Here is a 14,000-nt window from a genome sequence, read left to right on the forward strand (position 1 = left end):
AGGTGGATAGCTGTGAGTTCAAGGCCAGTCTGGTCTCACAATGCGAGTCCACAACAGCCAAGGCTTCACAGAGAAATCCTGTCTCGAAAAACTAAGCAACCAAACCAAACAAAAAATAACTCATCAGATTTTATCACTATAAATGTATAATTTTTGTAAAACTTCTTCTGAAAATTTTCAAATGTATAGAAATGGTAAATACAACGGCATTATAAAGAAAGCTATATCCTTCACCTAGGTCTCAAGTTATTAACATCTGTTACATCGTTTTTATTTGTTTGTTTTGCAACAAGGTCTCCTAGAGCCCAGGCTAGCCTTGAGAACTTTTTTGTAGCTGAGGCTAGCCTTGAGCTGATTCTCCTGTCTCCATCTACCAAGTGCTGGGTTCCAGACATGTGTCACCATATCAAGGAGATGTTTCCTTTATTATTTTTTTTCTGACCAATTTAAAGTAAGTAAAAGTCATGATATTTTATTCCTTAGCATCAGCATTTACCTTATGAATTAAGGACTTTTATATTAGTAAATCTAATTCACAACCATCACTACATAGCCTGTATTTAAATTTCTCTCATTAAAACAAAGTCAAAACAAAAACAGCCTAGCGAGTAGTGGCACATGACTTTAATAACAACATTCAGTAGGCAGAGACAGGTGGACTTTTAAAAGTTTAAGGCCAACATGGTCTACAAGGCAAGTTCCAGGACAGCCAGAGTGACACAGAAACTCTATCTCAGAAAAACCAAAAAACAAAAACAAAACAAAGCCAAACAAACAAACAAAACAAAACAAAACCACTGGGAGAGATAGCGCTGGTTAAGAGAACTGTCTGCTGTTCCAAAGGACCACGGTTCAATTCCCAGCACCGACATGGCAGCTCAAATTGTCTGTAACTCCAGTTCATGTAATACCCTCACACCAATGCACATAAAAATTAAATTTAAAAAATATATAATTATGGGCTGGAGAGATGACTGCTCTTTCAGAGGACCTGGGTTCAATTCTGAGCATCCACATAGCAGCTCACACAGACATACATGCAGGAAAAACACGGATGCACATAAAATAAAAATAAATACGTTTTTAAAAAACCCACAAAACAAAGCAAATAGACAAAACAGAACAAACCTGTCCTATAGAGTTATATCCAGAACTTAGGTATGGTTTGGGTATTGCTTTATATTCTTTTGTCTTTTAAACAACAACAATCACCTACCCTTGACTTTTCTGCCTGAGGCTGAATTTGAGCGTACGTCATCTATCCTGCACAATACTCCATGGTCTATATATTTGTTTTCTGTGCTTACACACACACTCATCCACTTTTGGTACAAATAATGGATAATGCACCACAGGAGATTTTACAAAATGTGGGGTTTTAGTCCTATTGGCGATGCTACGGATTGCACATATTACACACACACATACACACACACACACACACACACACACACACTCACACACACACACACACATATGCATACTCTACACACAAACAGAGAGACAGATAGGTAAAGAGAGAGACAGGCCGAGAAACAGTTGCAAGGTAGCTGTTTTGACAGAGTAAAAAACCTATACCCAGAAAACTACCTTCATATTGGGCCTGGAAGCACAAGCCTGTGATATCAACTACTCAAGAGGCAGAGGCAAGAAGATGGCAAGTTCTAGGCTAGCCTGGGCAACTGAGCAAGACTCTGTCTCAAAATGAAAGTAGCGAAAGACCTGGGCCTACAGTTCAGCAGTAGAGCGCTTGCCTACCGTGCACAAGGCCCTACGTTCAGTCTGAGTCTTGAACTTAGGGCATCAGGCCTAGATAGAGAACACTGCCTACTAACCCATCTTGCTGGTCCTTCATCCTATTCTGACCCTCCCACGGCTCCTAAATATCACTGTTCCTTCACACACACAATCAGACATAGTAGTTTCCCCTCAGCCACAAAGAATATGCTTCAAGACTCCTGTAGAAGCCTGAAACTGCGGATAGAAGCAATTTGTATATTTATAATTTTGTTTTGTTTTGCTTTTACAATACATATACGTCCGTGACAAAATTCAATTAAGCATTTAGGCAAAATAAGGGACGGAAGACAATAACTGAAGTGACGGCAACTGTACCAACGCACTGTTGTTAGTGTGACAGCCTCATTTTGGGGCTGTTAGTAAAATAAGGGTGAGCTGAAGATAAACACTGCCAAGCTTTGACAGTTGGTCTGACAACTGACGCAACTATACAGTGACTAACAGATGGGCAGCATATACTTCATGGATACGCTGTGCCGCGGGAAACCCTCAGTCTAGGTAAGACGGAGGAGGAGGGTGCAAAAATGCCGTGACTCCACTCAATGGGATGTAATTTAAAGCATGAGTTATGGAACAGTGGTGCACACCTGTAACCCCAATATTCAAAAGGAAAAGGAAGAGAGTTCCAAGTTAAGGGTCCGCCTGTTCTACATAGCGAGTTCCAGAGCAGCCGGGGCCAGGTAGTGAGACCCTTCCCTTCTCAGCCTCTCTCCTCCTCCATAAAGAAAAACAAACAAACCATCAAGTCCCAAACCTTACAAATCCTTAATTCCTGGAAATTTTCATTTCATATTCAAGACCACAGATGACCACAAGTAGCTGAAACCATAAAGCAAAATTTCTGAAGGCAGCCATGAGCAGGCTGCATGTGGCCATCTGTGGCCTTGAATATGAAATGAAAACTTCTCCCTTTCCTCAGTTTGCCTAGAGATACTGTATCATATTGCAGCTTCTCTTTGTTTTTCGAGACAGGGTTTTTTGTTTGTTTGTTTGTTTGTTTTGTTTTGTTTTTTCGAGACAGGGTCTCTCTGTATAACCTTGGCCATCCTGGACTCACTTTGTAGACCAGGCTGGCCTTGAACTCACAGCCATCTGCTTGCCTCTGCCTCTCAAGTACTGGGTTAAAGGCATGTACCACCACGCCCGCTCGAGACAGGGTTTTTCTCTATGTAGCTTTGGCTGTCCTGGAACTCCTTCTGTAGCCTCCAACTCATAGAGCTTCAACTGCCTTATTTCACCTTCAATATAAGCAAACAAACAAACAAACAAAAACTTAGCACAGGGGATTAGAAAGACGGCTTGGCAGTTAAGAACACGTACTGGTCTTGCAAAAGACCCAGGTTGGGTTCCCAGCACCGACATGAGGTGGCTCACAGCTGTCTCTAACTCCTATTCCAGGGGACCTGATGCCCTCTTCTGGCCTGCTCAGGCATCTGCATATACACGGCGTATACATAAGTAAGCGGGCACATACAAACACAGATAAAATTAAAATTTTAGCACAAAAATTAAATTCACAAAGAATAGTTTCAAGAACTCTGTGGTGGTTTCAATGAGTTCCTCCCATGGACTCACATATTTGAATGCTAAGTCACCAGGAAGTGGAACTTTTTGATAATGTTCGAAAGATTAGGGGGTGTGGCCTTGATGGAAAAAATATGGGGGTACTGGGAGGGGTAGGGTGGACTTTGAGGTTTCAGAAGCTTGTGCCCAGCCCATTCCTGTTCTGTCTCTCTGTCTCTCTCTGCCCCTTCTCCAGCACCATGCCATGTTCCCTACCACGATGATGATGGACTAACCCTTTGAAACTGTAGGGCAGTCCCTAATTAAATGTTTTCTCTTATTGCCATGGTCACGGTGTCTCTTCACAGCAATGGAACAGTCTGGTAAATGGGAACGGCCAGCTGAAGATATTATCAAGGTCCCCATAATTAAAGGCTTTGGGTACAATCTGGAATTCCACTGAGGGAATTCCAAGGAAGTACTCATTGACAGGAAAGTTGGCCTGAACCAAGTCCTACGATTACTTCTATTCAGCCGGGCGTGGTGGTGCACGCCTTTAATCCCAGCACTTGGGAGGCAGAGACAGGCGGATCGCTGTGAGTTTGAGGCCAGCCTGGTCTACATAGTGAGTCCAGGACAGCCAAGGCTACACAGAGAAACCCTGTCTCAAAAAACCAAAAAAAAAAAAAAAAAAAAAAAAAACCCCGATTACTTCTATTCACATCTATTCAGCTTCTAAGAGTTGCCTTCTATTAAGTGATAGAATATATTATCCACAGTAGTGGCATGATGTCATAAGGAAAGCAAACGGAGCAGGTATGTATCAATGAAACCAGTTGGACTGCTAGAAACTTCTACGAGGCTGTTTACTTCTTCCCCCACCCCCCACCCCCGAGTTGAACATATTAATGTGGGGTCTGAGCTGACTGACCAGTAGGACTATATAATGTCCATCAGAATGCAGGATTCAAGATAGAAATACTGGCTAGCCATAAAGTCACCTGCAAAGCTCAACTTAGCACAGGGGACTAGAAAGCCATCCGCTGGTGTAGCGGTACAGTTTGCCCTAGCATTTCCTGTCACATTTGCCTTTTAGTTTCCTGTGCATGTGTGAATGCCCAAGGGGTGCAGGGGCTTGAGGCAAACTTATAAGAACTGCTGACAACAATGTCTGTAAGAATTTAGAATGCAAGACATCACTGTCTTGACGTTCACACGGCATACTACAACACAAAAGAAAGGTGTTCCGTTTCTGCTTAGGTGGCATTCTGGCTCATCATGAACTGTAGGAACACTGTTTGGAGCAGACGCTTTCAGCATGTCCACCCACATATGGCAGCTCTAGGCTGTGTGGGAGGAGGTGCCTAGGAGCAGACAGGCCGTGTCCAGTGACAAAGGATTTGCACTTACTTTAGCATGAGGTGAGGCCTCAGAAGTTGTAAAGCTAAAATGAAGGTCTGGTCATTAGACTACTGAGATACAGCTTCGTAGTTCCCCCACAACAAAGCAGAGAAAGTCGGCCTTGTGTGGATTCTTTCTGGGATTAGTGAGACAAAGAGAGCACAGTCAGTTCTACAGATTAGCCAGTTTATTATTCGAAGAAAGGCCCATGGTAGTTTTAAAACAAGTCTGAGCTGGGCCTGGTGGCACACACCTTTAATCCCAGTAGATCTCTAAGAGTTTGAGGACACCCTGGTTCCAGGCTGGCTGAAGTTTACATAGTGAGACCCTCTCAAAACAACAAGAAGTTCCAGAATATACAGAAGAGAACCAACAAAGAATGTGTAAACTTTGGTGTCCAAAGTTCAGGACTTTTGTGTCAGTTTGTCAACATTTTGACTATATAATCTCATAAGAGGTAAGTTTAAATCCCTCTTTATTGAGTTTGTTTGGTATAGCCTATTCATATTATCTTTTTTGTTGCCGTTATTGTTATTGTTTTTAGATAGGTTCTCACTTTATAATCCAGGCTGGGGCCTCCAACTAGTCCTGAGTGCTAGGATTACACACCACGATACCCGGCTTTGTCCTGTTTTTAAATCTATAAAATAAAGAGTAAAAACAGGAACAATCTTACAAAGATAGCCTATCTAACAACAACAAAACAATATAAATAAACTACATCAAACAAACACAAAGGATTTAAGCTTATCCAATGCAGCATTGTGAGGATCAAATATTGCAGCTTTGCCTTTTGCAAACTGTGAAATTACCCTTAAAGTTCAGCTGAAGTAAAACAAAGGTGGCTTATCTCTTTGCTCCGCCAGGTGTGGGACCTCAGCAGAGTAAGACTCAGTGCCTGGGGGCATCTTCATGGTTGAGGACTGGAGTGCTCCAGAGTCCTATTTACTGACATGGCTGATAGTTAATGGAGCCACAGCTAAGCATCCATACCCAATTCTATTCTCTTCACCTGCCCTCAGCTTCCGTGTGTGTGTGTGTGTGTGTGTGTGTGTGTGTGTGTGTTGCTTCCGGGTAGTCAGACTTACAAGGCCTCTATGACTTTCAAGTGCCTTCTGTTGCAGTGAGCACGGTGAGAGCTGTTTCATATTTTGCGGTGTAGCTCCCAAAGGCACACAGCATCACTTCTGTTGTGTTTTATTGAATACAGGTCGTCACTGAGCCTGGCTCCAATTCAAAGAGAGGGGATGTGGATCCCACCTTTTGATGGAAGTTGTATCAAAGGAGTTTCAGCCTTTTTATTTGTGTTTTGTTTTTGAGACATGGGTTTCTCTGTGTTAACCCTGATTGTCCCAGATGTGGACAGTCAGGTGGATCTCTCTGAGTTTGGGCCTCCACTGCCTCTGTCTCCCAAGTCCTTGGTGGGATTAAAGGTAAATGCCATTACCCCAGCTTTTTTTTTTTTTTTTTTTAACTGTGGGACTTCCAAATCGCCCAAAAGAGTATCAGGTATCTAACATTTGTAGGTAAATATTCTACTTTGCTTTCTGTTGCTATGATAAACACCATGACCAAAGCAACTTGGGGAGGAAAGGGTTTATTTCAGATTACAGTTTATGGTTTTTCACCTACGGAAGCTAAAGCAGGACCCTGGTGGCCAAGACTGAAGCAGAGACCGTGAAGAAGGCTGCATAGTGGCTTGTTCCCCATGCCTCTGCCAGCTTGTTCTTATTTATTTATGTGTTTGTTTTTGCAGTTGAAGAACAGCTTTTATTGGGGGCAAGTAAACAAACATATAGCAGGCACACAGAGAGAAAGATCCTTCACAAAACTGACGGGGGACTTAGGAAGCTGAAAAATCCAGTGTCTTCTTCAGGCCTGGGGCTCATAAAGTCTCTGAAAGGTCTTCCTTCCCTAATTTAGGGCTGGTCAGTTTGAAGCAAGACAGGGTGGCTGATTGGCTCACAAGTGTTGTGTAAACCTGTCCGGATCTGGCCTTTGAACTTGTTGAACCAGTTTATCAGCAGGGGGCCTACTAGCAGGAGAAAAGCCTAGGAGGCCTTTGTTCTAGGCTTCTATGCTTTGCCTCTAGTCAGGAGGATGAGGAAGAAGCCGGACATCTTGAAAGTTCAATACGCCCTTTCTCCCTCTCTGAGTACCAGGGAATGTCTTTAACTCCTACTCCCCCACGCATCCTTCTCAAAGGTCAGCCTAACTGCTGTTATGGGTTTGGGGGCACAGACTGTTCTTACCTGCTTCGAGCTGACAAAAGGGGTGAGAAGTGAGGGGCAACAGTTAAGAGTGCCTCAGAGGGGTCATGATAAAACTTCACCAATGTCTAGCCGGGCTTGGTGGCACATGCTTGTAATCCCAGAACTCAGGGAGGCAGAGGCAGGTGGCTCTCTGTGAGTTCAAGGCCAGCCTGGTCTACAAATCGAGTCCAGGACAACCAAGGCTACACAGAGAAACCCTGTCTCAGAAAAAACCAACCAAACAAAAAACTTAACCTATGTCAACAATCCACAACATAAAACAGTCATTTGGTGATATGTACACTCTTTTTGTTTGTTTTGCTTTTTAAGACTGGGTTTCTCTGTGTAGCCCTGGATGTCCTGGAGCTTGGTAGACCAGGCTGACCTCTAATTTATAGAGATCCATCTGCCTCTGCCTCCTGAACCCTGGCATTAAAGGTCTTCACCATCACCACCTGGCTAATACTGTATATTCTTAAAGCGTGCTGTTCTAAGAATTGTGGGCTGGAGAGATGGCTCAGAGGTTAAGAACACTGACTGTTCTTCCAGAGGTTCTGAGTTCAGTTCCCAGCAAACCATCTATAATGTGATCTGATATCCTCTTCTGGCCTACAGGTGTGCATGCAGGCAGAGCACTGTATACATAATAATAAATAAATAAATCTAAAATTAAAAAAAAAAGAATTGCCATACAAACCACTGGAACACCAATCTCAGTGAGATATTAATGGTTTAATGCCACCCCCCAAGACTGACCACAGTGGACTCAAGAGCCAAACTGTGACCCTGGTCTGTTTCAAAGGCAGGTTTCTATAAGAAAAACCATAACCAGGGAACAACCAGGTAACCATGTGGGAAGTGGGGAGGGGAGGGTGGGGGGACAGCATTACATCATTTTGATTATCTGAACACAGGAAGAATGTATCCAGGCAGCTAGACAAAACATTTTAAGCTGATTGGCTAGGATGTAGGCTTGAGGACTTTCCAGTTCCCGACCATCCAGAAGAAAGGAACATAGCAGGGCATTGTGGTTTTGTTAAAGTAGTACATAAGTCATCAATTCAAGCAGACTGCTCAGCAAGTATTGAATTGTGAGTAAAAGGCTGTTCAAGCTCCCAGGCAGGCGGAGCCCAAGAAGCTGAACTTAATCTTACTATATGATCAAAACAGAGACTTGGAGGCAACATGGCTTCTGATGTGCTAAAAGCAACAGCAGGTGTTAACAGAGGAGCCATGGTTATACGCGGAACTAAAGTGGGCTCTTGAGCTTAAGCATGTTAAGCAGGTTACAACACTGTGAAGGACGAAGCATCAGCAACAGGTGCCTCTGCCCATGCACCAGATGTAATGTCCAGTGGAATTAGAGAATACAGGCCAAACCTGAGCAAAATTCAGATTTCATTTGTGGAAGTCTACAAATGACTAATTGACAACCTTGATGAGTTGGTGTTCCTCAGAACAAATCCTGGATGAGGTCTCAACAAATGTTACTATCTAGGGGGTCTCTATTGGGGTCATTTTCTCTGCCAGTTAAGGAGTTAAAAGGCAGGAAAAAAAATCTTGAACTGACTGGTAGCAATGGAGAAATCTTGAACACAGCAAACAAGAGCAGACAGAATCAGCAGCTGAAGAAAGGCAGGAACACAGTTAACAAAAACTAGCCAGCACACAAGGTAAAATAAATAAAAAGTAGGATGAATGGAAACTAACAAGAATCCATATTAAAAGGATGAGGTCAGCTGTAAAAGGAACTTTTATTTGCCTAAATCAATTCTTGTCTCAGAGGATTACTGCCTCTGTGTGCTAACCTAGTCCTAGTCCTGGAAGCTTCTAGCCTTTGTACAATCTAACCTAGGCCTAGGATGTTTTCAGCCTTTGAGATGCACTGCTTAACGAGCTCACCCTTTCTTGTTCTCACTGAGCACTGGGCTTGCTGGTTCAACTCAGCTGTTCTGGCTCAAACTCCTCTCCCAGCTGACTTATTCACTCTGGCTTCTCTCTTGGCCCCGGAATGGCTCTGCTTGGCCTCAAACTGACTCAGCAATCTGCTCTAATTTTCTGGCTCCTTCTCATTCTCTGGTTTGTTCTGTCTTCACCTGTGTCTAGTTTGTTCTCTCATTCAACCTCTCCCTGTAAAACTGCCTCCTCTCTCTCTGCATTGCCCCTTGAATAGCTTCCCTTTCCCCTCTCTTCTCCTGAGAGTTGGGTGTATCCTATTCTGTCAGATTTTTCTCTAATTTGTCACTTTTTCTGCCGCTCGATTAAACATCACTTTCAAACATGGGTGCTTCCTTCTACAAACTAACTTTACCTTCATTGTTTGGGATTAAAGGCATGTATCACCATGCCTGGACCTAAGGTTTTCTTTACCTGAAACTTGAGCTATACTAGGCTGGTCTTGAACTCAGATCTGCTTGCCTCTGTCTCCTGGATCAAAGGGCGTGTCTGTATTCCAGCTGGATCACATAGACCTAGAATGTCTTTGGATGTGATCTCTTGCCAGAACAGCTATGTTCTAAATAAAATTCCTCTACAGTCAGTCATCCTGGGGAAAGATAATCATGTAAGACATGGTCACTGTATAGATTGATGCTGATAAGGATATTGTTTAAAATGGAACCACTGAAAATGTCTTAGAAGTTTTAATGTTATAAAGGAGTATTATGTAAAGGTAACTTTTATTCTCCTGATGTAACTATTGTCCCAGAAGGCTTCTGTCTCCCTCTGCTAACCTAGGCCTAGTCCTGGAAGCTTCTAGCCTCCATACAAAATAAACCTAGCGCTAGAATGCTTTCAACCCTCTGAGACTTCCTGCTGAATAAGCTCACCCTTTCTAGCTCCATCTGAACTCTGGCTGGCTGATTCAACAAAGCTGGTTCTGGCTCAAACTCCTGTCTAAGCTGACTGCTTCAATCTGGCTTCTTTCAGTTTCTCACCGAATTGCTCTGCTTTGCCTCAAACTAATGCTAACAATCTGTACTAACCTTCTGGCTCCTCCTTCTCTGGCTCATTATGTCTTCACCTGTGTCTAGTTCTCTCTTCAGTAAAAACTGCCTCAGAATTCCACGAACTCAACCCCACTGCCCTGTCTCTCAACTCACTGACTCTAATGAATTGTGTGAACAGCACTGACTAGAACTCAGAGATCTGCATGGCTCTATCTCCTGAGTGCTGGGATTAGAGGTGTGTACCACCACACCTGGACCTAACCTTTTCTTTACCTGAACTCAGAGATCTGCTTGCCTCTGTCTCTTGGGATTTAAAGATGTGTCTGTTTTTCAGCCACATCACACAGACCTAGAAAGTCTTCAGATGTGATCTCTCTCTCTCTCTCTCTCTCTCTCTCTCCTTCTCCCTCCCCTGCTTCTCTCCCTCCCTCCCTCTCTTTCTCCTTCTCTCTTTCTAGACAGGTTTTTTTCCCCTGTGTAATAGCCTTGGCTATCCTGGACTCAGGTTGTAGACCAGGCTGGCCATAGACTCAGCTTGGATGTAATCTCTTGTCCATGTAGCCATGTTCTGAACTAATAACTCCTCTACAGTGTTATCATGATATATTTTTAGGGAATATATAATTTTCCAAAGTAAACTAGGACAGTTAGGGGCTAAAAACAACAACAACAAACTAAACCCTGACAGTTGTGTTTCAGACAAAATCTGGCTGGCCTTGTTTTAGTATTCTTAGACATGTGTTTATGATTTTTTTTTAAAGTGCCTACAACTAGGGCATCTTGATAATATAGTCCCTATGGTCATCTCCTTCACTCCAAATCTGTCAAACCATCTTCTGATTTAAATGTAGTTCTCAAGGGAGCTTCCCTGCTTGGAAGAGAATGTACAATGTCATTGGCAAACACAATCATTATTTCATTGGTGGTATTTTTCCCCCAATATACAAGAACGTAATGTTTTGATTCACCAAGCAGCCACACATATACCACTTACCTTGAAACAGAAGCATCCGTTCCCAGGCTTATGGAGACCAGCTCAAGCAGGCAGACATCCTGTTTTAGAAGCTGTGTCCCTCTCAATCATCATAAAAGCAATCAAGAGGTTAGTGGTGACCGTCCCCCCTTCCAGGAATAGAAGTGCACACAGGAACACACAGGAGAATCCACTCACTCTTCCATGACTCCGCATCGAGTCAGGTTGCAATTTTTCCTTTTTTCTTTGTAGTTTTTTTGAGACAGGGTTTCTCTGTGTAGACCAGGCTGGCCTCGAACTCACATCAATCCGCCTGCCTCTGCCTCCTGAGTGCTAGGATTAAAGGCGTGCGCCACCACACCCTGCTGAGTCAGGTTGGCAATTAACCCACACTATTGGTAACTTCTGTTTTCACTCTTGTTTTCTCTTTTTCTTAATACACCTCCTCTCTCCATTTTCCCCTCCTTTTGGTTGGTTAAATGTACTTTAACCATGTAACTTATGTAAATAAATTGGGTTTAATTTCATTCTGCAACTTGGGCTTCTAAAGATAATTTAACTCTATCTCAATTTCTTTTCATATATGATGGGAAGAAAATGCCTTGGGCCAGGGCATTTACAAAATATTTTAAGTGATCTTCTTTGAACTAAAAATTAGTTTTGATGCTTAAGATGTGTAGAAATGGCTATGTGTTTTCTCAGCCCTAGGAGCCAACTGATAGTGAGTGAAAACTAGGCAACAAATACACTGAAAACCAGGTTTTAGGTTTTCATTTGTGCTCACTTCAACGGATCAAGTCCTTTAGGGGCAGGATACAAACCCCATGCTGAGAATTCAGCTGCTCCAAGACATATTTCTATGAAATTTGGCTTGCCTGATGTTTCAACCTTGGGCTTTCAGATCTTTTTACGACACTCAGAGCTGCTTTGTAATGGCAGTAACAAGTAGTAGTATGGTCTTCCCAGCCTTCCTCCCTCTAGGATTTTAACTTCTTTTAGAACACCACCCCCTGCTCTTCTAGTAAAGCCCACATGACAGAACAGGCTGAGGGCTGAGGAAAAGTAGGAAGCCGGAGCCATGGAAACTGAGTGTGTGTGTGGGGTGGGGTGGGGGTGGGGGGGTACGTGTGAGCGCGAGGGTGGTTGGAGGAGAAGGAACACTCCCCTGACGACGGCGGCGCGAGGGTGCTCCTCGGATGACGTCACGCGGCCCGGTGACGTCACGGCCATGACATGCCGCTGACGCCGTTGCCGCGGCGACTCCTCGTCGTCTCCGCCCCCTCCCCCTCCCCCTCCCCCCCTCCAAATCCCCTCAGGCTCGGCTGCGCCGGGGGCTGCAGGCGGGTTCCTGAGGTGGCCTCCGCCCGGGCCGCTCCGCCCACGCCCCCCGCGCCTCCGCGCCCGCCTCCGCCCGCCCTGCGCCTCCCTTCCCCCCTCCCCGCCCCGCGGCGGCCGCTCGGCCCGGCTTGCGCTTCGAAGATGGCGGCGCTGAGTGGCGGCGGTGGCGGCAGCAGCAGCGGCGGCGGTGGCGGTGGCGGCGGCGGCGGCGGCAGCGGCGGCGGCGGTGGCGGCGACGGTGCCGAGCAGGGCCAGGCTCTGTTCAATGGAGACATGGAGCCCGAGGCCGGCGCGGGCGCCGCGGCCTCTTCGGCTACGGACCCAGCCATTCCTGAAGAGGTGAGTGGCGGCGCCATCCTCCCCCCCCAGCACCCCCCCCCCCTAGTGCTCGCGCGTCGGGGGCTCGGCGGGCCAGTGTTTATGTGAGGGACCGTGGCAGCAGAGGCAGCTCGGGCTGTGCTTGGCAGCCGGCGGGGAGGTGGCTATCGACCGAGTGTCTCCCCCCCCCCCCTTCGTCTTGTGGCTCCTCGCTACGTAAACAGACACGATGGCCCAGGGGGTTCCCCGGCCCCCACCCAGATAGGGTTGGGGCAGCGGGGGCAGAGCTGGAGCCTTTCCATAGGGACCGAAACTCTGGGTTGGTGGAGAAGGTCACGCCTGGCTGAGGTTTCCAAGCCCTGCATCCCTGAGATGTTTTCCTTCTTGCTAGCCGGCAGGGACGGCGTCGAGGATGGAGCCGGGGTAGTAGTACCCTCGGTGCCCTAGCCCTGGGAGCTGCCGTGTGTGTGGTTACTCCCTGGTCGAGGGGGATGACGGAGCGCATCTCTCTCTACTCTTCCTCCACTATTATCCCTTTGCAGGCCTCCGTCCCCTTCCCACTTTTCTACTTGTTAATGGGGGGTGGCGGGATTCTCTTTGGGCCGGTTTTGCCCAGGGGATGATTTTGGTGTAGTCTTTACTTTTTCAGTCCCATTTTCTACTATTTCTGAAGATTTTCCCATCCCAGTCTCTGATCCTCGAATAATAATGTCAGTGCTCCCATACTGACCCATAACCTCTCTCCTTTCCTCATCCACCACCACCCCGCTCATTTCCCAGTTGTACCTACTTGCTTCTAACCTTAGCTTCCACTCAAGAGCATTTTTTTCTTTCTTTCTTCCTTCGCTTTTCCTGCCCCAGTCGTCTTGTGGCCCTCCACTCCGTTCCACTGCTCCCTCACATCGTAATCCTTCTGGACACTCTGGAAGCTACTCACTCCCTGAACCCCAAAGCTGTCTAGAATCCATCAGGTTTCTCTTGGCTCTTTGCTCCCTTGCACTGCTGGCGAATTTGGGTCAGTCTTTGAGTGTACATTCACGCCTCTTTATTGATATCCTTCTTGGGGGTTCCCCCCCCCCCCGTGGGTTTTAATCGCTCTGTTTTAGTCCCATTTTCCCCCTCTTTCCTGTTTACTTGCCTTTAGTACTTGCTTCTCTTAACCTGTCCTTGCATCATTCAACTTATTACATTGTCAAATTAATTTATTCTCTTTTTTTTTCTGTATGTAAAAATTACTACATTTACTGTTTGGGCATTGCACCACATAAACAATACCATACCGTGTTTTACAAACATCTGATTAGTGTGACCTAATTTTGTTGATTTTTGCTTAAAGATAAACTCGTTACTTAAGTTTCCCAATTCCATTACTACCTCCTTTTTTTGTCTCCGCAGTATTCTTTTTCCTGCTTCATTATATTGACTTGGGAAATTCATCTGCTACTCCTGATGTACCATTAGCAGTCT

The 14,000-nt window shown here is 45.3% G+C and overlaps 1 protein-coding gene across 3 annotated transcripts in view; it reads left to right on the forward strand.

Annotated features, from left to right (window-relative positions):
* Positions 1-12,174: 12,174 nt before the first annotated feature.
* BRAF (B-Raf proto-oncogene, serine/threonine kinase) overlaps positions 12,175-14,000 on the forward strand; it is a 109,743-nt gene continuing 107,917 nt past the window's right edge. For 2 of the 3 annotated variants that reach the window (XM_084785217.1, XM_084785216.1), the window contains exon 1: positions 12,175-12,554. In XM_084785217.1, coding sequence (XP_084641343.1) covers positions 12,357-12,554 — 198 coding nt within the window. In that variant the 5' untranslated portion in view covers positions 12,175-12,356. The remainder of the gene's footprint in view (positions 12,555-14,000) is intronic. The other variant, XM_084785218.1, reaches the window with a different exon arrangement.

This window comes from Acomys minous (genome assembly GCF_964271855.1).
Source record: "Acomys minous genome assembly, chromosome: 6".
Classification (NCBI taxonomy): Eukaryota; Metazoa; Chordata; class Mammalia; order Rodentia; family Muridae; genus Acomys; species Acomys minous.